The following is a 24,308-nucleotide window of genomic DNA, read 5'->3' as shown; positions in this document are numbered from 1 at the left end:
TTCTGTAAGATTGTTGCTAGCCATTCCCTTCTCTTCAAGGGTGGCTGGTAGGCTCTTACATATGAGAACTGGTTGCCTGTTGAACAACTTTGGCTCAGTGTTTCAAAGGAATCCTCTATTTAGCAATCAAGGAAATAAAAGTAGAGCTCAAACTGAATTACTCTGTGGCATTGCATGTGAACCAAAACACGTTAGTGAGGAGCCACAGTGCATCAGTGGCACTTGTGCTGACCTTAGAGAATGATTTTGCTTTGAACTAATGTGGAAAGCAAGTACTACTGTTAGTAATACTGAGTATCTGTAAACTGGACTCTTATCAATAAGTTGACATATTCCAGGTCTAGAAAGGACCTGTCCAGAGCACAGTCATAGTTCTAATAAAGGTTTGTTCTTCTGTCTTCATATTTAATAGGAGAAATGTATGATGCTATTTAATAACATTGTTGATGTAAGCATATTGCAGTTCTAAAGTGACTGAACTTGAGGTCACTATGTCTTAAACATGGAATGGTTCTATGAGCCACCTTAAAAGGTGGTCTGTTTATTGTCTTTTGGCTCTGTCAGAGTCACAAAAATGAACAGCAGTGGCTATAAGTGTATCTTCAACTTTTGTCATCCTTGTGTTAAGCCAGTATTGAATGGGTTGTTTGTCACTGAAGGTCATTAATGCTTACTATCACTTAGTGCTCTTCAAAATATGCTGTATTTGCGTTACTCTGTTTTTAAATTGGGGTGTAAAAAGAAAAACATTAAAGCTGCTGTTTTTTCTTTTCTCTTTTTCATCTTTCAGATAGGGTACATAAGCAATGTGATAGCTGGTGGTGACAACTGTCTGGCTTTAGTAGACAAGAACCTAATGGGATATATTGCCAGTTTGCATGAGTTGGCTGCTACTGAGAGAAGGTTTTATTTCAAACTGAGCGAGATCAAATCTCAGGTTCTTAGACCACTTTTAGGTTTAGGTAAGACCTTTTAATGTTTTCCTTGATACTGTTTCCCCTACATTCCACAACAAATTTCTGTTATGCAAAATTTAATAATATATTTTTGAGATAAAATTAAGGTCTTCCTTTCTTCCCTGTTTGGATGAAGAGTTGAAAGACAGCTGGATTTTGAGAGCATGCATTCTGTTAATATTTGCACTTTCCTGATGGTTTCATCTGAAATACCTTCATTATTTGAGCTGTATTTAGTCTAAAACTGTTGAATTTTTGATTCTGGATAATACAGCCATGAGGTGAAAGTGCTGATAAACATCTCGACACCACCATGTTGAAATTCTCTGTGTTAATGCGTGCTGCTCTTTCATAAGGTAAGCTAAATTGCTTTCTGCTCTGTTACAGATAATTTGGGCAATGCAAATACAATCCAGTTGTTGCAGGAAATGGCAAGCAGGTTCAGCAAGCTGTGCTATCTCATTGGTCAACATGGAGCTTCTTTAAGTAGCTTTCTTCATGGAGTAAAAGAAGCCAGGAGCTTGGCCATCCTGAAGCATTCCAGTCTCTTTTTGGATAGTTACACTGAGCAAGTATCCAATTCCCTCTCATCTTGAGTCTCTGCAGGCTTAATCTACTGACTGCAACAAGCCCTGAGTTAAGGGAAAGTAGGTCATAAGGAAAGTTATGTAACTGTTGTGTTGTTGTGATTTAGAAACGTGTGGAGAGTTTTACACAAATGGATTCATTTTGTAGTGAGATGTATTTCCAAGTCTTCACCAGTGGAGCACATGAACAGCATCACCTTCCTTTGTGTAAAGCTCTGGGTACAGACTCTTCTTTGGTTGCTGCCTGTAAGCCTAAATATTCATCACTTATTGAGGATCTTGTAGTATAATGTGATAGACTTTCCATTATGCTGCTAATTAAAGCTGCTTTTGGGGGTTTATTGAGGTTACAAAATGCTTTTCCAGTAGACATTAGCTAAGGATTGTCTTCCAGAAGAAAATTCTTCATACCTGCTAAACAGTTGGCATTACACCTGTCACTCAAAAGCTGGAACTGCTTTAATACTCAGAATTAAGTCTGCATTTTCCTGGTTATTGTTTTTATTGGCTTAATGCTTTTGGGAGAGAAGACCTATGCATTCAACCTGTTTTCTGTCTTTCGCATTGGTTACTTCTAGTTTCTGGACAGTTTTATTTAAATGTGACAGAAGTCTCATCATACTTAATACCTACAGGTTTTTACAGGTAATAAATAATGGCTTAAAAGGAAGTCTAAAAGTGTTGTATCTGAATGTAGCCTTGGTTACCAGATATCTGAAAATATCTAAGAAAACAAAATTTTGAGATGGTCAACTTCAGTTGTTATGCAGTAGTTATCAACTTCATTATGCAGTAGTAGTTTGAAGGGACAACTAGTTGCACTTTCTTTGAACACAGGCACAACTGATAACATTTTTGCCAGGACAGCGATGAACTTTTGCTGTACCACTCTATAAGAAGTTTCCATCTCTATTTATTGTATAGATTGTTCATAGTTCTACCTATGTATTTCCTCATGTTCTTAGCCTTCAGCTTGAAATTTTCTTGTAACCTGATTTTTAAAATTGGTTCTCATTACTCAGAATAGAAGGTTTTAATTTCTTCTTCCCCAAAGACTGAAGTATCTAATCTCTATTCTCATACTGCATGTCTTCTTCTCACTCCCTATTGCTTTTATGTTTTTATGTGTATGACATCAAAACCTCAGCGTTACACCATGAGCATCTTTCAAGGATCAGTCAGGCAACACAAGTATAATCTGTTAAATGAGCTGAGCAGAGACCTCTTCCCTTGGAGAAAGGTGGTTTTGTTTGTTTGTTTTTTATGATGGGGAGAAGCCATAGATAGAATGTTGAATAGCAGGAAAAGAGAAAAGTCCTCTCTTGAAAAATTGCCATCTTGACTATAATTAGAAGCTAGCAGTACTAAATGGTTGAAACAGGTGTTTGAACAGGTGGTATGTCCCCAAATCTGAGAGAAACAAAAATAAAATTAAAGTAAGCCCTCTGCATTGTGCTAATGGCAGAGAAATGTGTAGTGATGCATGTTCACTGCTCATGTGGAAGGTGAATGCCAAGTGTTCAATAGCGCTGAGTGTTGCTCAAGTGCTATATAACTTCTGTAGTAAAAGATATTACAGACCTCATTATAAACTTTTAGACATTGCAACTGTTGCTACTTTCAGAGATGTTTTCATTTTGTAACTGAAGATTTTTTTTTTTCCCTTTTTTTTAGGTATTGTACTTCAGTAACAAACTTCCTTGTAATGGGAGGATTTACAGTCCTTGCAAAGCCAGCAATGTAAGCAAACCTTCACCCTTTTGGACATCTTTATCAATTAGCAAAGAACTGTAAAGAATGGAGAGTGCATGTGTGTAGTAATGACTATACAGAGACTTGGTCTCTGCATACTTGAGTACACTTATTCTTTTCCCTTCAGGTAAAGAGAAAGTTACCCCCTCCTAACTGTCGTAAAAATTTAGGTTAAAATGCTACTGAGTTTAGTTAGTTCATCTTGAAGGTGGAGAGAGGAGGAAGAAAGCTTGTTATTGGAAATTCCTTTGAAGAAACATGGAGTTCAGATAATGATTTTTTGGAAAGCTTTAGGTAAATGAGGTTAAATGTTCATCATTATTCAGCGTTACTGTTTATTCTTTCAAAGTACTGCTGTCAAGAAAATACTAAAGAGAATTATCTACAGTAGATAATGTGAATTCACTTTCATTTGAATTCTTTAAGTTTATGGAAGTGCTTTAAAATAATGCAAAGACAAGATTTCTGCATGTGCATCTTCTCTGCCTCGCAAGGTTTCTTAGCTCTTTTTCATGCATAGATGCTGTAAATGTAAGGAAGGAATTGTATTTTAAGGCATGAGACAGTACAGTTGAGGTTTCTAGATCATAAAGCTTTTTTCTCATTTCTATAGAGTATTTTTCTCTAGGAAATAAAGTAATGACACTGGATCTCTCACCCTAGTGCTCTGAAGAAGTTACACTGAGGGTAATTTTTAATTTGTCTGTGGCTTCACAGGTTCTGTGATCTGGAAATAAATCCTTTACTGTTTATGGAGTGCTTTGAATGCAGTGTAAATTATGGTACTAGAAGTTCTTGCAAATGCAGGTACCTAGGACAAAGAATATTCTGCTCTTGAGGACCAGTGCCAAAGTCTAAATACAGAATCCCCCTGCAGAGAGACGCTAAGAATTGTTTTTCATTGATCAGGATTTTTAGGGTGACTTAGAGGAAATCGTAGTTCAAGTATAAGCTTGTTTATAATTCATACTGAAATCTCCCATGCTGAATTCATCACATCAGTTGTCACTGTTGGGTGTCACAGCTTCTCCTACTGCAACCAGGGTCTCATTAGGTAAAAAAACACTTCAGGGAAGAGATGCTGTGCAAATTTTGTCCTGCTCCTTGCAAAGGAAAGCTAAGAATAGCTTTGCTGCTAATGATGAATTTTCCCCCACTCCTTCCCTGGGGGGTACTGTCTTAAGTATGTGGTTAAGGGGGTCAGCCCATCTTTTATGGATGTTCTGCAGCATGAATGCATTAGATGTAGTTGTGACTTGAAGAAAAGTGCCAGCTTCAATGGAAGTCTCCGTAGCTGGCGGGCTTTTGAGCATATCCTCTAAAAGAGTAGACAAGCTGTAGTGAGCGTTGTCTGTTATTGTTTGGTGCTTTTCAACAGAGAAACCTCCATGTGAGGATCTTGAAATTATAAATAGCGAGTTGTCCAGAGGCATAAATTTAAAATTTGGAAAAACAGTCTTTTCTCTAAAGAAGCCTTTATTCCTAAGGCTTGTTTGGTATCAGAGTTCTTGAATACCGCTAGCAGACCTGGACAAGGTACGGTATTTTGTGTGGGATGGCATCTCGCTAATTGTGTAGTATTCTCAGGGAGCCTGCTGTGAACTCTGATGTGTTCTGCTGTCCCTGGGGCCTGCTCTCTCAGCCTCACCTGATTTCTTGCAGCTTGTGCTTTAAATGTTTCCCAGCTGGATGTGTTTCAGAGCAAGTGTCCTATGTGCCAGCACCAGTGAGCACACGCATACAGCGAAGGAGAGGGAAAATAGGCGTGCTTTCCTTTCAATGAAGAAATCCTGGGTTTGTGTGCTAACATACTGTCTTCAGAATCATTTCCCTCTTCTTCTCTGAACTAGATTAGTTCTCCCTCTTGGAAATCAGACTGAGGATTGAACAGATTTCCTGCCTTTCTCTGAGGTAGGATGTAATTTTTGTAGTTAGGGGAAGAACTGCTCACTTGCCTTGAACAACAGCAGGAGGAAGAAATTATTTCAGTATATTTAGGGAAGTGCACTAGCACAAAGTTAAGATTCCTTCAGGCCTTCTTGTATAAATCAAGTGTTAGAAACTTACCACTCTAAAAGCAGTGGGGAAGTCTTTCCACCTCCTTCTTCTTCACTAATCGAGTGGTAAAGAGGAAAAAGGCAATTGATTGGTTACACTCCAAGTGAGCAACATAGTCCGCTTCCTTCAGCCAGTTTGATGGCTCGGCATATGAAATTAGAAGTAAAAAACAAGTCTTGTGTTGCAGTTTTAGCTACATGTCTTTACTGCTGTACTTCCTCAAACTAAATTGTGAATAGATGAATAAGCAGCATGCATTTGCCCTTATAATTCTTATTGGTTTATGATAATCCAAAAAGGAGTGATCTGGGCTCATTTACATAAAAAAATCACTGATGTCTTAATGTCTTTTTCTTCTCTCATCCCTCTGTTCCCCAATGGTCCCATCATTTAGAGACTTCTTGAGTAAAAACCAGGAGCTGTTACAGAAACTGTCTGAGAAGAATGAGGAAAACCTCCAGCTAGTGGAAGTTTTGAATGCCCTGTTTTTCATGCCATTTGGACGACTTCATAGTTATGCCAGAACTTTGCTAAAGCTTGCCACGTGTTTTGAAGTGGTAGGATGGCTTTTCTATCTATAGTTCAATAAATAAACACGTGAAACTTATAGCTTGGAAGTAACTGTGTGGAGCAAATGCCAGGTAATTAGAAACAGCTTATTCCTCAGAGGAGCTACTTCAAACTTTTATTTGCTGCAGGGAAGATCTTGTAGATTTATTTGCATAATCTTACACCACCAGCACAGAACACGTGACAGGTAGAAACTTGTTACCCTGCCAGAGCTTGTTTGTGTGCCTGGTGCTTAATTGCAAATATACTGTTTTGATGTTTGCCTGTTGCGTTTCAGTTTCATCTGGCATCATTGCTGTAGCTACTCCTGGCTGTAGTACTTTACTAAAAACACTACATGTATATTAGGTAGACTTTTACCACCCATTTAGATGTATATAATTACTTTGTTTTTAAATAAAAGATGACTAAACAGGAACACTAACTACTTATACATTTAGCCCAATATAGTAATTTAGAACGTTGTTCCTGCATTTATGAGCACTACTTCTGGTACAGCTTGTTAAGCTGCAAGAAAGTAGATCATCTAATTGGGTATTAATCATTCTCCTTGTAACATTCAGGGACCTTCATGTGATTTTTAAAAACTATCAGCACACCAGCAGAACATGTGACCAAGAAAATAATTTGGTCTGCTCTGTTTATTACCCAGACCAACTGTCATGCACTCAGTGCAGATTTAATAAAATGAGTAGTTGTATTGCAGCTTGGTTGGTGGTGTTGGTACAGGGGTTCAGAAACGTCCTCAGCTCTGTTTTACCCTGTGCCCTACAGGCATCTCCAGAATACCAGAAACTGCAGGATTCTAGTTCATGTTATGAGAGCCTTGCTGTCCATCTTAGCAGAAAAATGAAAGAAGCAGAATACACCCTTGGCTTCTGGAAGACCTTCCCTGGGAAAATGACGGTATGGTAGAGATTGCCAGTCCATTAGCAGCTTGAATCTCTTGCTCTTAGTGCCTGTGTCTGTTACTGATTGCTGTCCCAGTTGCACTTGCTATTTTTTCCAGCTGGTGTTGCTGTAGTACTGTTTACTTTAGAAAGGTTGGGCCTTTACAGTGAAAGACCAAAGCATTGAGCCGAAGTCACAGTGAGAAGTGGGATTGTGTTGTTTTGCTTTTGACCCCACCTGTAGGACTCCTTGCGGAAGCCAGAGCGGCGTTTGATCTGTGAGAGCAGCAATCGAGGCTTGTCCCTGCAGCATGCGGGAAGGTTCTCTGTGAACTGGTTCATCCTCTTCAACGATGCTCTGGTACATGCTCAGGTGAGCCAGCTTGCAGCCAGGAATAAAACCTCTTCTCTGCTTCAGACAACATTACATATTTTTCATACAGTGAAGTTTTGGTGGTGTAAAAATAAATCTGAAATTACATGTCATTTTAACACTTGATTGCATTGCCCTGTGGCTGGCGTAGTTTCTGTTGGCTGTTTCTTGAACAAAGTGGTAGAAATTTCTACGAGAGTCCTTAATGCTCAGTTTTTCCCAGTTCTCAAACAAAGGGAAAAAAGAAACCATTTGGAAAAAATTGGGGCCGGGTTAATGGGTCAGTAACTGATGATGTTTCCCTTCTCCTTTCATACAGTTCTCAACACACCATATTTTTCCCTTATCCACACTGTGGGTAGAAGCTCTTTCAGAAGAAGCTGGTAATGTGTGAGTATTCTTGCTAGTGATACTGAAATAATCTGATATTTTGGGAAAGAAGATGAGCATTTTGTAACCAATTATTGTGAACTTGGAATGGAATACAGTGACTGCAGCCATGTCTACCCTTTCTTCTTGTTTCAGAAAATGTATTTCTAGGTCTTAAAAATAGTTGTGTAAACATCAGAAAGAATAAGGTGGTTGAGAGGGAAGCAAGTCTTCTTTGCTGCAGCTTATTTTTATTGCTAACTTAAAGGGAATGCTAGCTGGGGTAGGGAAGAGAAGATACAATATCACTGTTCTAAGAAACCTGGGGGTTTCAGGATGGAATTTCACGGATTAAAATACTTCTCCCCCATGTAGGAATGGGTTGAAGATTACAACACCTGAAGAGCAATTTGTTCTTGTTTCTTCAACACCACAGGAGAAGGTGCGCATTTCTACAAATTTGACACGGCTTCATTGATACAAATTAGGCTTTTTCCCCTACTGTGAAACCAAATTGGAGAAGGATTGCCTGAGTATTCCCCAAGAAGGAAGTGTTTCTGCAGCTGAGTGTGCGGCCTGGCTGTACACGGTGCCCGAGTGTAGCAGTGTTGCAGTGCACAGCCCTGTGCTGAGCAGTGCCAGGGACGTGATTGTGCTTGCTGTGAAGGTGAGAGCTGGTGCAAAGACAGGTGTTGGCTAATTTCTGTGATGAACCTCTTCCTGTTGCAGACCAAGTGGCTGAGGGCAATAAGCCAAGCAGTGGATCAGGCCCTTAGAGGGACTTCTGACATGATTCTGTATGGAGCTGGTGGGAATGTGCCAAGACAGGAACCTCCTATTTCTCGCAGTGCCAAATACACCTTCTACAAGGACCCTCGATTCAAGGATGCTGTTTATGATGGGAGGTGGCTTTCAGGAAAACCCCATGGAAGGTAAAAACATTGGAATGGAGCTGTTGAAACCAAGATAAAGAGGGTTGCTATAACAATAAGTAGGCTCACTCACAGAAGGTATTTGGAAAGTGCAAAGTGAATTGATTATCTTAAACGTTTTCATGGGTTTGTATTTTCCTCCAGAGGGATCCTAAAATGGGCAGATGGACGAATGTACTCTGGGACTTTCCGGACTGGGCTGGAGGATGGGTAAGATATTCTACTTGTGGAGCCAGGCAAGAAATACTTTTGGTTGTTGGAGAAAACAATAAAAACTTTTTCAATTAAAGGTTTTGCAGTGAGTCTTACTGACCTTTCTTACAACATGGTGATGCATCTTCTCTTGTGTTTTCTTTGCTATATATCTGGTAGAGCAAAGGTTTAGTAATTTAGCAAAGAGAAAAAACTTTGAATTGAGACTTCAGGGTTTGGGTGAAAACTAATGAGAGCGTGTGATCGTGATGATGAAGATAACTAGTGCAGAGGAGACTAAAAGCAGGCTGAATGGAAGGTCTGGACATTATCATGTTATCTGCTGAAACAAATAGAACCACTTGAAAATAACTTATTGTATTATACAACATTGAATTAATCTGTGGACGTCCTTGCTAAGAATCTGCTTAGAGCACTGTTGAGGTGGAGAGATTAACTTATTTCCAAAGGCATTTTGATACACATGTTGTGGGCAGACATGTCTACTGGGCAGGATAAACATATATGAGGGAGTTGGCTTCCAGATGTATTTTCAAAATATTGGGTTGGAGGGGAAATTGAAACGGGGTCTGACTGCAGACAGCTTTTTAAAATTCCTCTTGGCTATTGGTATAATGTCAAACTATAAAACAAGATTAGAGCTTGGGTCATCTGTAACTAAGTGTAACTAATCCTGGAGATTTTAGGGTTGTTAGAGATGGAAATACTGCAAACAAGTGCCAACCAGAAATAAATGGATTAGTATTTAGCTGTAATTGCTGAAATTATCAAATCAAAAGAGAGGGTATATATTTATATTTCAGCATGCATGTTATAGTCTCAGCACTTAACAGCAGTGTCTTGTTAGGTGGACATGTGCTCAGGACAACCTTCAGAACTGGATTTTGATCTCCTCAGGAGATTAAAATCAATAAATATAGTTGTGTATCTCATTCTTTTCAGGCATACTGAAATTGTGAATAATTCCTTGTCACTGGGCATAACTGGAAGCTAGATTCTTTTGAAAAAATCTTTTCTGTAGCAATACATGTCCTCATCTTTCTCTGGAATAGAGTGCACTTGAACTATTGAGAGCTGAAGAAAATTACAAAGGTAGAAACAGTCTTAAAATTTAAAGGCTCATAGCCTTAGAAAAATGCTGCAGTGTGCCTGTGAGAGCAGTATTTGTATGGACTAAGTTGACCTAGTGATGCTGGAATTCCTGCTTTATTGTATAAGAAATATAATTTGTGACTGCTGTAGTTAGAGGTGCACAAAAATGAGAGAGAGCATTCTGATTTCAGAATGGCTCTGTGGTGTGTGTCTGCTCTGTTAATGAAATGTGTTGATGTTACAGCTGCTTGTGTTCCATCTCTGCACTGGCAGGTATGGTGAATACAGAGTGCCTAACAAAGCACTGAATAAAGAGGACCATTACGTGGGATACTGGAAGGAAGGCAAAATGTGTGGGCATGGAGTGTACAGGTAACTTGTGGCATTTGTGCTGCTGTCACTGCACAGCTGCAGGAGAGCAGGGCTGATGCTCTGACCAAGCCTCTGTGTGTAGCTTTCCTACATTGCAGATCAGTAGTTGTAGTTAGTGTGGCTTTTCTGCTTTGATCACAATGTAACTTGTACAGTGGCCTGTTACTAATGTCTGCTCTAATGTTGCTGCCACTTTGCAGTAAGAAAGGATTCTTTATTCTGAGAGATAAATATAACCTCCGGTGGCCTTGCTTGTTAGGAAGAGAGAGACTTTAAAACAACAAAGCATCCAAAAACTTGTATTAAAGGATCACTTTTATCCTAAATGTACTTTAATTGTAGTTGCTGCTTGGTGTGGTTAGAATGAAATTCCTGGAAGGAAAAAGATGGGGTTTATCTGTTTGGGGGGAACACCCAACAAAGCAAAATCAATCAAAAACTCCAAAACCAGCCCCTCAACAGAGCAGTAGGACTCTTACTTGTTCTTGTGTTGTTGTTGCTGTTCCAGCTACGCTACCGGTGAGGTGTATGAGGGGTGTTTTCAGGATAACATGCGGCACGGGCACGGGCTGCTGCGCAGTGGGAAGCTGACCTCTTCTTCTCCCAGTATGTTCATTGGACAGTGGATAATGGACAAGAAGAGTGGTTATGGAGTTTTTGATGATATCACAAGGTAATGCTTCCACAAATCCTTGAAACTCAGGTATGACATGCAATTGCAAAAAGAATAGGAAAGGATTTGATTTGTTAGTGCCAGTAGCAGTGCATGTCTCTTTTTTTCTTCTTTATTGCTGGGCTTTCTGGGTTGATGGTATAAAGAAATGGGTGTAGGAGCTGCTTTTTGGTGCTGCTTCTGGAGTGAATAGTGGAGGGATTGCAGTGTTTTTTTCTGTCCTACTCCTGCCTGAAAACTAGCTCTGAATATGGTGTCGTACTGAGGTGTTGTGTTGTGCATGTGCTGAAAGTGTTACAAATTCATGTGAGGAGTATTCTTTCATCTCAGGCCTATGGGACTGGGTTGTTCAGTGGCAGATAATGGTGCCCATGAATTTCAACTCACACTCAGGTTTTCCATTGGCTTATTCTGCCAATGCAATGGAGGGAAGATGCTTCCTCTCAGGGCAGAACACTGAAATGATGGTCTCAGAGACTAAATATGTGCAGTAAATGAACCCTGAGCACACATCAATATAGTGTCTCTTTCAGTCACCAATTTATTGTTTTTTTTTCAGGGAAGAGCTCTTGGTGAAAGCCCAAGGAACTGTTGTTGTTTTAACTGAGTGCCCACTTCAAAAGCAAAGCGGGCAAAAGTCTAGAGTGTGAAGGGGGGATGTTTTTCTGAAACAAAGCTGTTATAACATCTCTAGGTATTTCCTGATGTCAGTTTGGCATTTAGTCTTGCTCAGGGGTGGTGGTTGTTCTTACACTGTAGTGCCAAGATGTATCTGCATACTTTCTTTAGTCATTTATTTACCTAGGATAAATAGATACCAGCTTTTCTTGCAAATTCTCTCACCTCCAGAATTTGTAAATGCAGTGTTAGTTCATGGTGGAGTGTGGCATTTGCTTTTCACTCCAGAGCTACTCAAACATGCCCTGATGTAGTTTTGTTTCTGGTCTCAGGGAGGTAATCTGTGTATCTTTGTTGTCATCTGGATTTGTTTTCTGCACTTATTCTGCAAAACAGACAAACAAGGAATAGCTGCAGACACTCTTTATTGCCTGCTGTCATTGTTGTAAAACAATTATTTAAACAAGTTTTAGATCATCAGCTTGCTTGGATATAGCAAATTTGAAATGTGAATTAGGAAAGAAAGTTCACTCTAATTTGTATCAAAAAGAGTTGGTATTTCTATGGGGCTGGTGAAACAAGACTGACAGATCCAAAGCAAGTGCTCTATGACCGTCTTCTGATGATTTCTGTAATGGTAAAATGTGGCTGTAAAGCCAAAGAAAGACTAGAAATGTACTATTTAGACTCTGTTTTTCTTACTTCATTTTTCTTCAGAGGAGAGAAGTACATGGGAATGTGGCAAGATGATCTTTGTCAAGGCAATGGTGTTGTGGTTACTCAGTTTGGACTGTATTACGAAGGAGCCTTCAGCACCAACAAAATGATGGTGAGTTGGACGCCAGACCCTGGGCTTAGGGACTTCTCTAAGTGTGGCAGCTTTCTAAGGCAGATAAGTGTGTGCTAGGCTGTGGAAACCTTTTGTTCTTCTGATCTATTGTCCATTCTTTTAGAATTTACTTTATTATCCCTGTACTGTTTTACCTTGGACTACTTCAGAAAGAGCTTAAAAATTACTATTTGCTAAGAATTAATAACAGATTTTCTAAAGCTCATCTTTAGATCTGTGGTGTGACCTTCTCTTATAATTACTGCTTTGTGTTCTTTGATTCTTTTTGTAGGGGACTGGAATTCTGCTTTCTGAGGATGATACAGTCTATGAGGGGGAATTTTCAGATAACTGGACTCTGAGTGGAAAGGTTGGTATTACAGTTGTCACTTGTATACTGTTACCATCTAAGAAAATAAAAGGTAATTTCATTCCCAATAGATTTTAGTTAAGTTTTTTAATTATCTTTTCTCAAGGGAACACTGACCTTGCCAAATGGAGATTACATTGAAGGTCTCTTCAGTGGAGAGTGGGGATCTGGAATAAAAATCACAGGAACCTATTTCAAACCTAGTTTATATGAGAATGAGAAGGACAAGCCTAAAGCACTGTGAGTGTTGAATAATAAATAATTTCTTATATGGTTCAGTAATATTTAGGAACAGAACGTTTGTCTTTTTTCAAAGACCAGTCAAAAATACTTCCAAGGAAACAGCGAGGTTTTGAAAACATTTTTCCTTTTTCTTGCTGCTCAGGAAATAAGATAAACATATTTTAATAGTTATTCTTGCTTTAATTACTACTTGAATATGCAGATAGTGGCATGAAATTACAGGACAGCTGATGTGCTGCTACTGAGCTCTAGCATTTTTTTGTTTATATTGGAACTGACTGATAGAACCTGAGTTCACAGCTGCTGCTGACTTTTGAGCTCCTGAGAAAGACAAAGTTCCATTAGAGCAGTTAAGTTAATCACAGACCTCTCTGCCTTCTACCAGTTACTTTGTTAGCAACTTAATTCAGTAAGTTGGTCATTTAATATGCCAGTGAGGATATATATTTGGGTAGGATTGACTGGATCCTCCACCTCTTCCAAACAGTGTGTAAGAAAATAGAAAGTTGCTGATTTGCAAAAAAGCGTTTTAGTACCTCGGCAAAAATCACTTTGAAAAGTATCCTTAAACCCCTCTGTGTAGCAGATGCATTAGGGCAGTTTGCTTAATTATTTCTGGGGGAAAAAACACCAAAACCTATTGAAGTTCTAACTGATAAATCTTTGAGTAGAAGAAACCTAAGTAAAGAGTTGATGGTGAGATGTTGGTATGTGGTAGCACCATGTAATGGTTTAGCAATTGCTGTATGGGATTCAGTATCTTGGAAGCGTGCTCTGAAATTTCAGATTAAAATTGGAAACACGGCTCTAATATTTTTGCATTGATTACTTCTCAGCTGGCTTCCTGAAGCTTTCTCTGGTAATTTCTTTTGACAGTGCTGACACCTACAACAGCATGCAAGTTAAGCAGGGCCTCCCTGCTGAACTGAACACTTGCAGCCTTTGCAGCTGTCTGCTTTTTACCCCAGTAGGGAGTCTATGAATAAATGTATGTACATATTTTTGAGGATTGCTTGTGAAATAAGGGTTTCATCTACCCTCTTCTGACTGTCTTCAAGTTGAAAATCTTCTGGTATAATTTCTGAAAAGGCTTAGAGCCCACTTTTCCTGCTTTGTGAAACTGGCAGCATGGGGAAATACCTGTGTTGCTAGTTCTCATCTCAAATGTGCTGGAAGAAATACTAATGAAAGGTCTGACAATTTCTGACACTTGATTTAAATCAAGATAGAACTGTTAACCCTGAGAGCAATTATTTGTTTTGAGAAAGCTTTTCAAAACCCTAAATTTCATTATATGTCTGAGATATCTTTATCTATATACATGGGAAGAAGAGCTCTTGGTTTTCTTTTAGCTGTAGATGATCCCTGAGCATTGTCTGGCAGTTAATGAAATGATGCCTAAGCTGGTTTTGCTCTCTGTCAGCACATCCCTAACATGTTATGCAACATCATCTGTAGCTACTGCTTCCGGGTCAGAAGCTGTGTCCCCGTCCTTGGTATTTATGTGGGTAGCTGTGCTAGTTGTACACTCCAGGACAGTGAGATACATGGGACTTACTTGTGCTGTGTCCTTGCTACATGAATGTGTCCTGAGACTTCTGAATGAATACCAGTAGTGAAGATAAGCACCAGCCCTTTGTTGTACTGTTTCCTAGAAGGCTGCAAGAAAGAGTAAAACTAACAAAGTTCATAGCTGTTCTCTCTTGTAGGTGTTAGTAGTAGGCTCTAACTTAATTCTTAGTGATAAATTTGGTTCACAGTAGGGACTGTTAAGTCTGTCAGCTTTTGGTAAAGCAGTGTGAGAGATGACTGACATTAGCCATGGCTGGTTTTCAAGCTGAATGTGTTGTTTCATTGCTATTTGGTTTTAACAGACCCACTGGTCATTTTGTTAGGCGGAAACTTGGGATCCTGGCAGTGTCCCCTGATGAGAAATGGAAAGCAGTATTTGAAGAATGCTGGAACCAGCTTGGTTGTGAGAGCCCTGGCCAGGGGGACAGATGGAAGGCTTGGGACAACATTGCAGTGGCTCTGACCACCAACCGACGGCAGCACAAAGACAGGTTGGCTCCTAGCGAATGTGTCAGCAAGCAAAACACGATGGAGAAGGAAACTGCAATTGCACTCAGCTCTGAACTGCAAAGTTTTAGTGTTTAGTTTTAGTTAAAACAACAGCAAATCCCAAACAAAATCATAACCTTTACTGCTGGGCACTACAAACCTTTTCAGGAACACACTGATGTTTATTACTAGTTGAGTTGTTAATGTTAGGGGTTTTTCCCTCATGGTGTGTCTCATCCTGTATAATGTTTGTCTTTTTAAACTGCAGCCCGGAATTACTGACCCGCTCACATACTCAGACACTGGAAAGTTTGGAGTTCATTCCACAACACATTGGTGCCTTCACCCTGGAAAAATATGAAAATATAAAAAAATATTTGATAAAGGTATTGTGGCTGAAATGCTCACACAATAAGGCATGGCAAGGCATGACATCAAACTCACTTCGTAATAGCTTTCCTAATTACTTCCATATTTGCACTCTTGTAATCCATAGTTCATGATTGCTCATCATGACTTAATATATTGTTGAATACCTAATGAATGCTCTCTTAGTCTCTTTCTGTTCAGTTACTGTTTTCATTCTTTAATGTTGGATCCCAACAAAGCATCTTGAAATACTTGCTGATTTTTGCATGTTAATTTTAAGAGTACTGGACAGATGGTTAGTCCAAGTAGTAGCACTTGTTCTTGTACTGTCTTGACTCCTATAAATAGTGTTTAGTTGACATAGAAATTTCATAATCCAAATGGCAATTCATTAAATATAGCTCATTTTTGAGATATTTGTAATATTTTTTTTAAAGCCTGTTGTTGGAGCTCTCAATCATGTCTCTTGGATTCAATTTTTTTTAACTTGTCTGCCATTGACCTATCTGACTGACCCAATAATATCCTTTGTCTCAGGCTTGTGATACTCCTCTCCATCCTTTGGGCAAGCTGGTGGAAACACTGGTGGCCGTCTACAGGATGACCTATGTTGGAGTAGGAGCAAATCGGCGACTGCTGCAGGAGGCTGTAAGAGAGATCAAGTCCTACCTCAAACGCATCTTCCAGCTGGTCAGGTAATGAGACTCATTTCCAAGCCAAACTACTGCTGAATTCATAAAAGCTGCACTGTGCAGTGGAGCTGTCGGGTGTTGTACAGTTCAAAGGTGCTGGCATTGCTACTTGATTTTGGGGGTTGCTTGTATTTTCCTAATCTTTTTAAGGAGTCTTGAATATTTCGTCAGAAATGGAAAAAACTAAACTCTTTACACCTAGTGTGTTACATCCTACATTGTACTTCAAAGTGTTGCTATAAGCAGCTCACCTGGAATAATGGATTTAGAATTTAGTGTCTGTGGATATCGGTGCTGTGCAAAGGCAGTGTTCACAGGGTATAGAACACTAGTGAGGATAGGGAATCCCAGTGTATTTCTCACCAATATGGTGTTAAAGTTCTTACCAATGTGGATGAACAACCTTTCTATGAATCTTACGAATCTTCCTGGCTTAGATTCTTGAGAATAATTACAGCTTTAATTGTGTCCTTCCAATCTGAAAGCAGAAATACTCCAAATTATTAACAATTAAAAGCCTTGTCTGGAGGGAAGTGATGTTAATCTAGGAAAGGTGTCCTTGCCATTGGAGGGGTTGGCCTTCCTAAGTTTTCTTCAGGGAGCTGGTACTGTATGTGTGTTAGCTGTGCTGTCTTGGCCCACCATGTATTATTTCTGCTGACCTTTTTCTCTCCAGTCTTGCCTTGGTGCTGATATCTGTGGAAACGTGTTGACCTGAGCTCAAATGCTGTTACGTGTGTTGCCATTTAGGTTCTTGTTTCCTGATCTCCCGGAAGAGGGCAGCACAATTCCATTTCTGGCAACAGAGCCAAAAGGAAGGCGATCGTTCTGCAGTGCGAAATGTGATTCCAGATCAGAATCTCCTGAGCCAGGGTACATAAAGGAAAAGCGAATAAAAACTAATGAAGCCTTTGTTTTATTTGTTGCATTTTTTTCTTGGGTGGGGGAAGAAAGATAAACAATATTCAACTGATGGATCTAATCAGTGGGTTTTTTCCCCCTTTGGGTTCTGATGACAGATTCTGATAAGCAAAATTGCATGTTATGGCTGTAATAAGCATTTCATGTTTGTCCATGCAGTGGTTCTTTGCTTAAAATAAAATTTGCTTTTGTTTGTTATGGGTAAGCAAGTCAAGGCTTGGGCCTGGGCTTCAGAAAAGTATTTGGGATAAGAGTACTGGAGGTAACTTACAATTTTTTCTTATCAGAGTTGCTATTTGATGGATTTGTACTTTTTTTTTTTACTCTTATCCCTCATAGAATAGGCTCATGCTATGTGAAAGATTTGTTGCAATGATTTTCATTCAATTTTTATAGATAATTAGTTTTTTTATGTCTTCTCTGCAAACCACCACCTCTATTTTTTTGTTGCAGCTATGTGGTAACCAGTTTTGGCTTGCTGCTCCCTGTTTTACTGCCTCGCCTCTATCCCCCTCTGTTTATGCTGTATGCCTTGGACAACGAGCGGGAGGAGGACATTTACTGGGAATGTGTTTTACGCCTAAACAAACAAACTGATCTGGCTCTTCTCAGCTTTCTTGGAGTGCAAGCGTGAGTTTGCTACAATAAAACAGAAACTGGAACAGGTTATGGCATGTAATTAGATAAAGCAACTAAAACAAAGCCCCAGTTTTCATAAGTATTTTCTCTGATTTAAATGCATTTAAACATGTTTTCAATCTAGTTAGAAGGGTTGAAAGAGTGAATCAAACTTCTTCCAAAGTGGAGAGGTGGGAGGGATGGGAAGGAGGTGAAGATTAAGATCGCTGCATAAGCAGAGTGAGACATTTCAAATTAGCCAGTTTACTGGGTACCTGTGGAAGGTGTAGCTGATCGTGTCGGAAGGGCTGTTGTGCCTCAGAACATGGTGATTTCATTCCTGTAATGTGAAAAATACTTGAAGACTGTGTTCTTTCAGTGAACTATGTTGGGTTTCTTACAGGAAATTTTGGCCAGGAACTGTATCCATCCTTGGAGACAGTAGAAAGGTATGTTCATCGAGCCTTATTTATATGTTATGCACAGTGCTTCTTTCAAGAAGCTGAAATTATCAAAGTGGTCAAAGAATTTTTGGCCAGGCTTTTTGCTTAAGATATGTCATGTTATCATATTTTCCTTAAGTTTGCCTACTATTTAAATGCTACAGTGATGATTTTGCAGGGGCACTGGACTAGGTGATGTCCAGAGGCTCCTTCCAGCCCCAGCCATTTTGTGATTTCTTACAGTGGCCATCAGTCCAGCTTTGTCACTCACTGACTGACTTGGTAATGAATTCAAGAGACCTTTGCTTGGTCTTCAGTTATGGATGTGTGAGAATAAACGTCTAGCAAGGAGGTTTCCAAGCTGCTTAATTAAGAGGGTTATATCATTATATACTTTCTGATTAGAAAAAATGTATAGTTTACAGTCTTAATCATTATCTTGTTGAAAGAGGCTCAACACTGAACAGTGAGGATGCTGAACCTGCCTGATAAATCTTACCATGATTACACAGGTATCATCGAACACAAAAGACGCCTGCTTTGCCTCTGCTGTTGAATGTTTACAGCAAATCAGGTAATTCCCTGCAATTTGTCTTTCAGTGTTTTACTGTTCCTGCTATAGTAGTGTCTGGTGTACTTGACTGGGATCCTTGACACATCACCCTTTTTTGTTCACCTTTGTAAGAGAAGTCACTAAGACGTTTTCCAGTTCTGAGTTAATTGCAATTTCTCGTGCTGGGGGATGAAGTGTTGCCTCATAAACATGACTGAAAGGTGTCTGTGGGGCACCCTTTAGAATCAAAGGCATGAGGATGTCTATCAAATACACATGTGAATATCCAAACAGCTGTGGTAAAGTGACCTGAGCATGGGAGGCTTTCCTGTGTCTGTTATGCAAGAATTTAAGAAATTAGGAAATGAGAAATATTTTAGAAAGGAATTTCTCCCTTTTTACCACTATATTAAAACACCATTAAAGTGTGAAGAGAGTCTCACTTGCAGTGGTGTGCCTTGGTGTGGTGATTGTAACCTGTGTACTGTGCAGCCTTGGCAGCCCTGGCTGCTGCAGTGTCAATGTGTGACTGATCTCCATGGCACAGGGAGGGCCATGCTGGCCAGCAAACCCTTCCTGGTTTTGAGGCAGATCTCTCACTGCTTACTGTTACCCTGGTTTGCTTTTCCTCTCCAAATAGTACCACATTTACGCCAGCTGACAAGTTGAAGGTGATCCAGCAGACTTTTGAAGAGATCTCCCAGAGTGTACTTGAGACCCTTCAGGAAGATTTTCTGTGGTCCATGGATGACTTATTTCCTGTTTTTCTCTATGTGGTGCTACGAGCCAGGTAGGCACTAAGGGTGGCATCAGGCATAAGCTGAGCATAGGCAGTACAAGTATTTCTGTGTTAAATGCTCCTGCTGCTTGTTATAGGAACTGTTTGCTTTGGCCTGAAAAAGTCTTCAACAGTTTATTGTGAAAAGGCCCTGAATTCAGAATTAAGAAACATTATACTGGCCACTTTTGTTCCCATGTTCACTTTCCCACTCTCACATGTGGCAGGATAAGGAATTTGGGGTCTGAGGTGCACTTAATCGAAGACCTGATGGATCCCTATCTCCAGCATGGGGAGCAAGGCATCATGTTCACTACCTTGAAGGTATGAAAATTATCCACAGTTATTAAAGGCTTTCTTTGGAAATAATCAGCATAATTATAACCAATCAGCAAATTATAACCAAATTTAGCAATGAAGAATAGCTTAGGACAATTATATGAACATCAGGCTATAACTTCTATGACTTGAACTGAATTTTTTTTACTAGGGTAGGCAAGGAAATTTAAAGTAGTGCTTTGAATAACCTCCTAACTGCAGGTACCACTAAGAAAAATGGTGCAATGTGCAAATGTGGGTTACTCAAAGGTAGCATTGGTTGCTGTTGAACTGTTGTAAATGCTCACCTGGAGCTTGTCATTCCCCTGCAACTTAACAAGCCCTACTCTTCTATAAAAATTGAAATTAAGTGCTTCTTTGGAGATGAGCCATTTCATTAAAGTTTAAGTCTAACGTTACATTGAGACTTTCCAAGAATGCAGTTTCTGGGTAAAAAAAAAATACTCTGTCACTCTCAACATTTTATTAAGTATTCTTTTTTTAAGTATGGGAAGAGGACGAGTGTGTTTGGAAGAATATCCTGTTGTACACTAAGGCATTCATAATGGAAATATGTTGTTTTGGTTCCTCAAAACTGTTTATCATGTGGATCTTGGAACAATTCAGCTATGTGGAACCTTTTTGTTGTGGTGTTTTGGAGGGAGGCTTTAAATCTGAAACTTAAGTAAAAATCTTAAACTGGAGTGTTAGGTTATCATCATTGTATTTTCTGTCTGTGCAAACTCAAAATAGTTGGGTCAAGAGAATTTTTGGGGTTTTTTTAAGACCTTTTATTTTCATGTTGAAAAAAGGAAGGTTTGCATTGGCTCAAATGTTTTTTGTGTGTGATGGTTTGCTGTGAACTGGCACTTGTGCTAATCTGAGCTTTGTTTTAATTCAGGCGTGTTACTACCAGATTCAACACGAAAAGCTTACCTAGACCATCACTTACAACCTGCCTCTGTGGGATAATCTACTTAGTGGAACTTCACTAATAACCACTTTTTCCCTGAAATGGCCCTTGGAAAATACTTTGTGGTAGTTCTGCTGCTACAGATGAAAATACACTGTTGTTTCTTCTGAACTATCAATTCTAAGATTAAAACACTACAGCCAGAAGCTTTCTGTGAAGTGGTGATGAAGTTAAAGACTTGGCTTGTCAAGTACCTACCAAGAAGAAATATTTACTTTCCTGTTCTAAGAGAAAAATTATTTACTCCTTTTAAATTAACCATGCTGCACAAAGGCATGGAATCTTCATGGAACACATGTGAGAGTTTGGACCGCATGGCTTCCAAGGCAGTGGGTTTGTTTTTATTATTCTTGGCTTGTCAGCAGAAATGTTTAAAGGGAATGAATTGCACCACAGAACCATTTGGTCTTCCTGAATTAAGCTGTATGTTTGTTTATTTAAGAAAATAGAAGTATGTTAGTATTTATAATGGGTACCTATAATAGTGTGTTTGGCTATAACGGTTTTGAGGCATCTGTGTTGAACAGCATTGCTGAATGCAGTATTCATGTGCTGTTGTGGAAATAATCACACTGTCATGGACTTTCCTGTCTACTAGAATTGTAAATATACAGGCATTTACCGTTCTTTCTGTTTATGGAATAAATAAAAGGCACTGACCACTTCAGATTTTGGCACTGAATGAAATGCTGTGCAGTGCTCAGTTTGCTTACGCCGAGGACAAATGCTGTCTTGTCAGCCCTTGTGGTAGGAGGTGAGAAGGGTGCAGGTGCTCATGAACAGATATGCTGGGTTGACCTTGGTTAACACCAGGTGCCCACCAGGCTCCTCTCTCACTCGCCTCCTCAGCAGCAAGTGGTGTCAGCCCCTTCCCGAAAGCAGGGCACAGCATGCAGAGCCATTGCCCCAGAGGTGAGCCCTGGCACCACTGCCAAGCTCTTCCTGCTGCAGGGACACTCTGGAGCAGTTCATCCCACAGGCTGCGTTGGGGTGGCTGCTCCAGCGGGTTTGGAACTGCTGCCATCGCTCCTGGTTCTGCCTGTGACAAGCCAGAGCTGCCTCTGAGGCAGAGCTTCAGTGCTTCCATGCTTTCCACTCAGAGCAGGACACACTGGGCTGTCTCTCTTGGCACTAATTACAAGGTGTTCCCACTTTGGGAAAGCTCCCTGCAGTCCCTTAGCTCGATCCTGATCACGCCTGCTGGAGCAGCTCACCTCGGAAGCTGCAGAGAAGAAGGAATTTCTCTGGGGGAATCTGTGAGTGTTTGTGTGTTGTGTTCTGTGGTTTATTGCTAACTCCATTTATACCAATACCACTGGTGGGTAACTAGAGTATTGTAGGTGTCAGGACTGACTCAAAAAATAAAAAAGGGAGGGGAAATGTAGATTACAGAATGTTACAATGGCTTAAGTTATGTTAGGCTGCCATAGATAATGCATATCATATTTTGAGGTAGTGGCTTGTATATTGGCATTGAAATGGAAAGAGCCCATATGCCAAAATACTGTGGTGTTGAACAACAGTTGTAACGTAGCAGTTGTCATAAGGAAGTAAAAGTGATCGGTCTTTTCAAAATTATTTCCAGTTTTATTAGAGAAGGGGAAAGAGTAATTCTGGAACAATGATATTTAAAACTATTGTTAAACTTGCAACAAACTATAATGATAAGAGAATATAGAGAGTGGACTTTGTTTAAAAACAATTTAGTGTTGGCTTAATCTTATTTTTTAAATTGTACTAAAAAAATCAAGAAAAATTAAGCAATAATATGAATAAAAGGGACGCTATAAAAAGCTAACTTGAGAAGGAGGAAAGGCAAATAACTAGGGATGAAGAGCATAATGAAGGATGAGGCAGAATTCAAAGACTTCACCTTGCGCTAGATGCGGCCTTTCCATGCAATCACTTCTTGGAACTCCATTTAAAAAGAAATTAACTGAAGCCTGCAGGAACAGAACTGCCCTTTGAAAAGGGGCTATGCCGAATAGCTGAGTAAATTAACGGCAATAATTCAGAATTCAAAATTACTAAGATCTGAATTCAGGATTTATTTTGCCTTTTGTGGGAGTGTAACCATGAAAAACAGATACGGGATTTTTTCCCCTGCGTGTAACTGGTTTGAGTTAGCATTTATTGTATTTTGATATTTCAGAAGAAAGTATTTTAATATTACATTTTGTTTCATATGACCTAAGTCCTACATTGATTCTGTGCTTTAAACCAAAAATGTAATTTTAAAATTACATTTAAAATTTCATTTAAAAAATGTTCCCATCTAGAGATGGGAAATTCTTCCTTAACATTCCTGCCTTTCAAGAACAAGGTGTAGCTACAAATACGTAGCAGTGGTGTAACTTCATTTACTGTGAATGGTGCAAAGCTGAGAACTACAAAACCCAAAGGAGACATCTGCCTTTACATACATACAAACACAGAGAGAGGTAAGTATATATACATTCAGTCTCTTAGAGAAAGTAGTGATATCACGTATGAATTTAGCTTGGCTGATTAAGGGAAGCAGACAGTCTGGGCTGGATTATTTTTGGTCCTTCTGCCATATAGCTCAGTTATTAGCTGAAGAGAATCCCAGGATTAAATGTGCTTCTGACACAGATTCCACTTTACAGCCGATCTGGGCTGTGATGCGTTAGGAAATCAGTACAGACCAGCTTTGATTTTTGTATTGCTGTAACTAACAAAGAAATTAGTTAACCTGGAGGACCTTTCCAGCTGGATTGCTTCAGGGTAATTACTTTTTCTCTTTTTTTTTTTTTTTTTTCTTAAATGGAAATCCGGATATTTCCTGTGCTGCTGCAGAAATCCTGTAACCAGCCACAGAAGATCAACACTCTGGTGTTACAGATTCTCACTGCAATCACAGGCATGGTAGCTGCAGACAGACCCCCAAGTGATGAGCACCCTGTTGACTGGGAAAGTTGATAGGTATAAGAAACTATTTAAGTGAGAGATGATGTAAAGTAGTTTTTTTATGCAAGAAAAGGGTTAAGGGGATTTGTTCTCTTCTCCCTGGTAATGAGTAGTTCTAAGGTTAGGTTTCTGCGGATTAGAAAGGAGAGGATGTCCATAGATTAGCTGGGGCAGTGAGGTTACTTGCTGTACTAACATCTAACAAATACCCTTTCCCTCTGGAAATTCTGCATGAGCTGAACATGGCGTATTCTCTGGGGTTTGCAGGTAAGAAAATTTGCACTGTACTGAAACCATTGTACTGCAAGGATGCATTTCTTCCATGTACATGTGAAATTAGTTTCCTCTCATGGCTATAGTAAAGCTATTTAAACTTCTGATACCTGTTTAATTCTTGTTAGCTGAATATTAGGGGGGGTATATGAATGGGGAGTAGGATCTTGAAAGGGAATGTTTTCCTCAGTCCTAATTCTCACAAAACTGTTCTTGTTTTCAGAAGTAGGTTAAGAAACTACCTGTTCTGGTATGTTGAAAGATAATGTTAAAAAATGTGTGACTGATACAGGACTGTAAAACAAATCCTTTCCTTGCACAACCTAGCCATGTACTTCTAAGTTGATTTGGTATCAGTACAGTGTTAGGTTGTTTTTTTAGGGGGCTTTTGGTTGTTTTGTTTCTTTTCTGTAAGCCCGAGCTGTTGGCAAGTAAACATCTGGAAGTAAAGCTGGCTGCCCTTCATGACTGCAGTGTGCTGCAT

The 24,308-nt window shown here is 39.5% G+C and overlaps 1 protein-coding gene and 1 long non-coding RNA gene across 15 annotated transcripts in view; one reads left to right on the top strand and one right to left on the bottom strand.

The window, feature by feature from the left end:
- The window catches only part of ALS2 (alsin Rho guanine nucleotide exchange factor ALS2), a 45,530-nt gene extending 24,240 nt beyond the window's left edge, over positions 1 to 21,290 (top strand). For 8 of the 14 annotated variants that reach the window (XM_086897036.1, XM_086897037.1, XM_086897033.1 and 5 more), the window contains 25 exons: positions 791 to 962; positions 1,344 to 1,524; positions 3,218 to 3,283; positions 5,748 to 5,910; positions 6,698 to 6,829; positions 7,058 to 7,186; positions 7,506 to 7,576; positions 7,931 to 7,997; positions 8,285 to 8,487; positions 8,632 to 8,697; positions 10,066 to 10,164; positions 10,673 to 10,837; positions 12,173 to 12,284; positions 12,577 to 12,654; positions 12,761 to 12,894; positions 14,793 to 14,960; positions 15,227 to 15,344; positions 15,865 to 16,022; positions 16,770 to 16,892; positions 17,394 to 17,570; positions 17,962 to 18,007; positions 18,514 to 18,575; positions 19,195 to 19,344; positions 19,560 to 19,656; positions 20,552 to 21,290. In XM_086897036.1, the coding sequence (XP_086753162.1) occupies positions 791 to 962; positions 1,344 to 1,524; positions 3,218 to 3,283; positions 5,748 to 5,910; positions 6,698 to 6,829; positions 7,058 to 7,186; positions 7,506 to 7,576; positions 7,931 to 7,997; positions 8,285 to 8,487; positions 8,632 to 8,697; positions 10,066 to 10,164; positions 10,673 to 10,837; positions 12,173 to 12,284; positions 12,577 to 12,654; positions 12,761 to 12,894; positions 14,793 to 14,960; positions 15,227 to 15,344; positions 15,865 to 16,022; positions 16,770 to 16,892; positions 17,394 to 17,570; positions 17,962 to 18,007; positions 18,514 to 18,575; positions 19,195 to 19,344; positions 19,560 to 19,656; positions 20,552 to 20,590 (2,976 nt within the window). In that variant the 3' untranslated portion in view covers positions 20,591 to 21,290. Of the gene's footprint in view, positions 1 to 790; positions 963 to 1,343; positions 1,525 to 3,217; positions 3,284 to 5,747; positions 5,911 to 6,697; positions 6,830 to 7,057; positions 7,187 to 7,505; positions 7,577 to 7,930; positions 7,998 to 8,284; positions 8,488 to 8,631; positions 8,698 to 10,065; positions 10,165 to 10,672; positions 10,838 to 12,172; positions 12,285 to 12,576; positions 12,655 to 12,760; positions 12,895 to 14,771; positions 14,961 to 15,226; positions 15,345 to 15,864; positions 16,023 to 16,769; positions 16,893 to 17,393; positions 17,571 to 17,961; positions 18,008 to 18,513; positions 18,576 to 19,194; positions 19,345 to 19,559; positions 19,657 to 20,551 lie in introns of all 14 variants that reach the window. The other 6 variants (XM_086897026.1, XM_086897023.1, XM_086897024.1 and 3 more) reach the window with 1 other exon arrangement.
- Positions 17,833 to 24,308, bottom strand: part of LOC147652209 (uncharacterized) — a 48,045-nt gene continuing 41,569 nt past the window's right edge. The window contains exon 5 of the long non-coding RNA XR_015289122.1: positions 17,833 to 17,898. This is a non-coding gene — a long non-coding RNA (uncharacterized LOC147652209). The remainder of the gene's footprint in view (positions 17,899 to 24,308) is intronic.

This window comes from Cyanistes caeruleus, chromosome 7, assembly GCF_971803275.1.
Source record: "Cyanistes caeruleus chromosome 7, bCyaCae1.hap1.1, whole genome shotgun sequence".
Classification (NCBI taxonomy): Eukaryota; Metazoa; Chordata; class Aves; order Passeriformes; family Paridae; genus Cyanistes; species Cyanistes caeruleus.
This window is presented reverse-complemented; position numbering and strand designations above follow the sequence as displayed.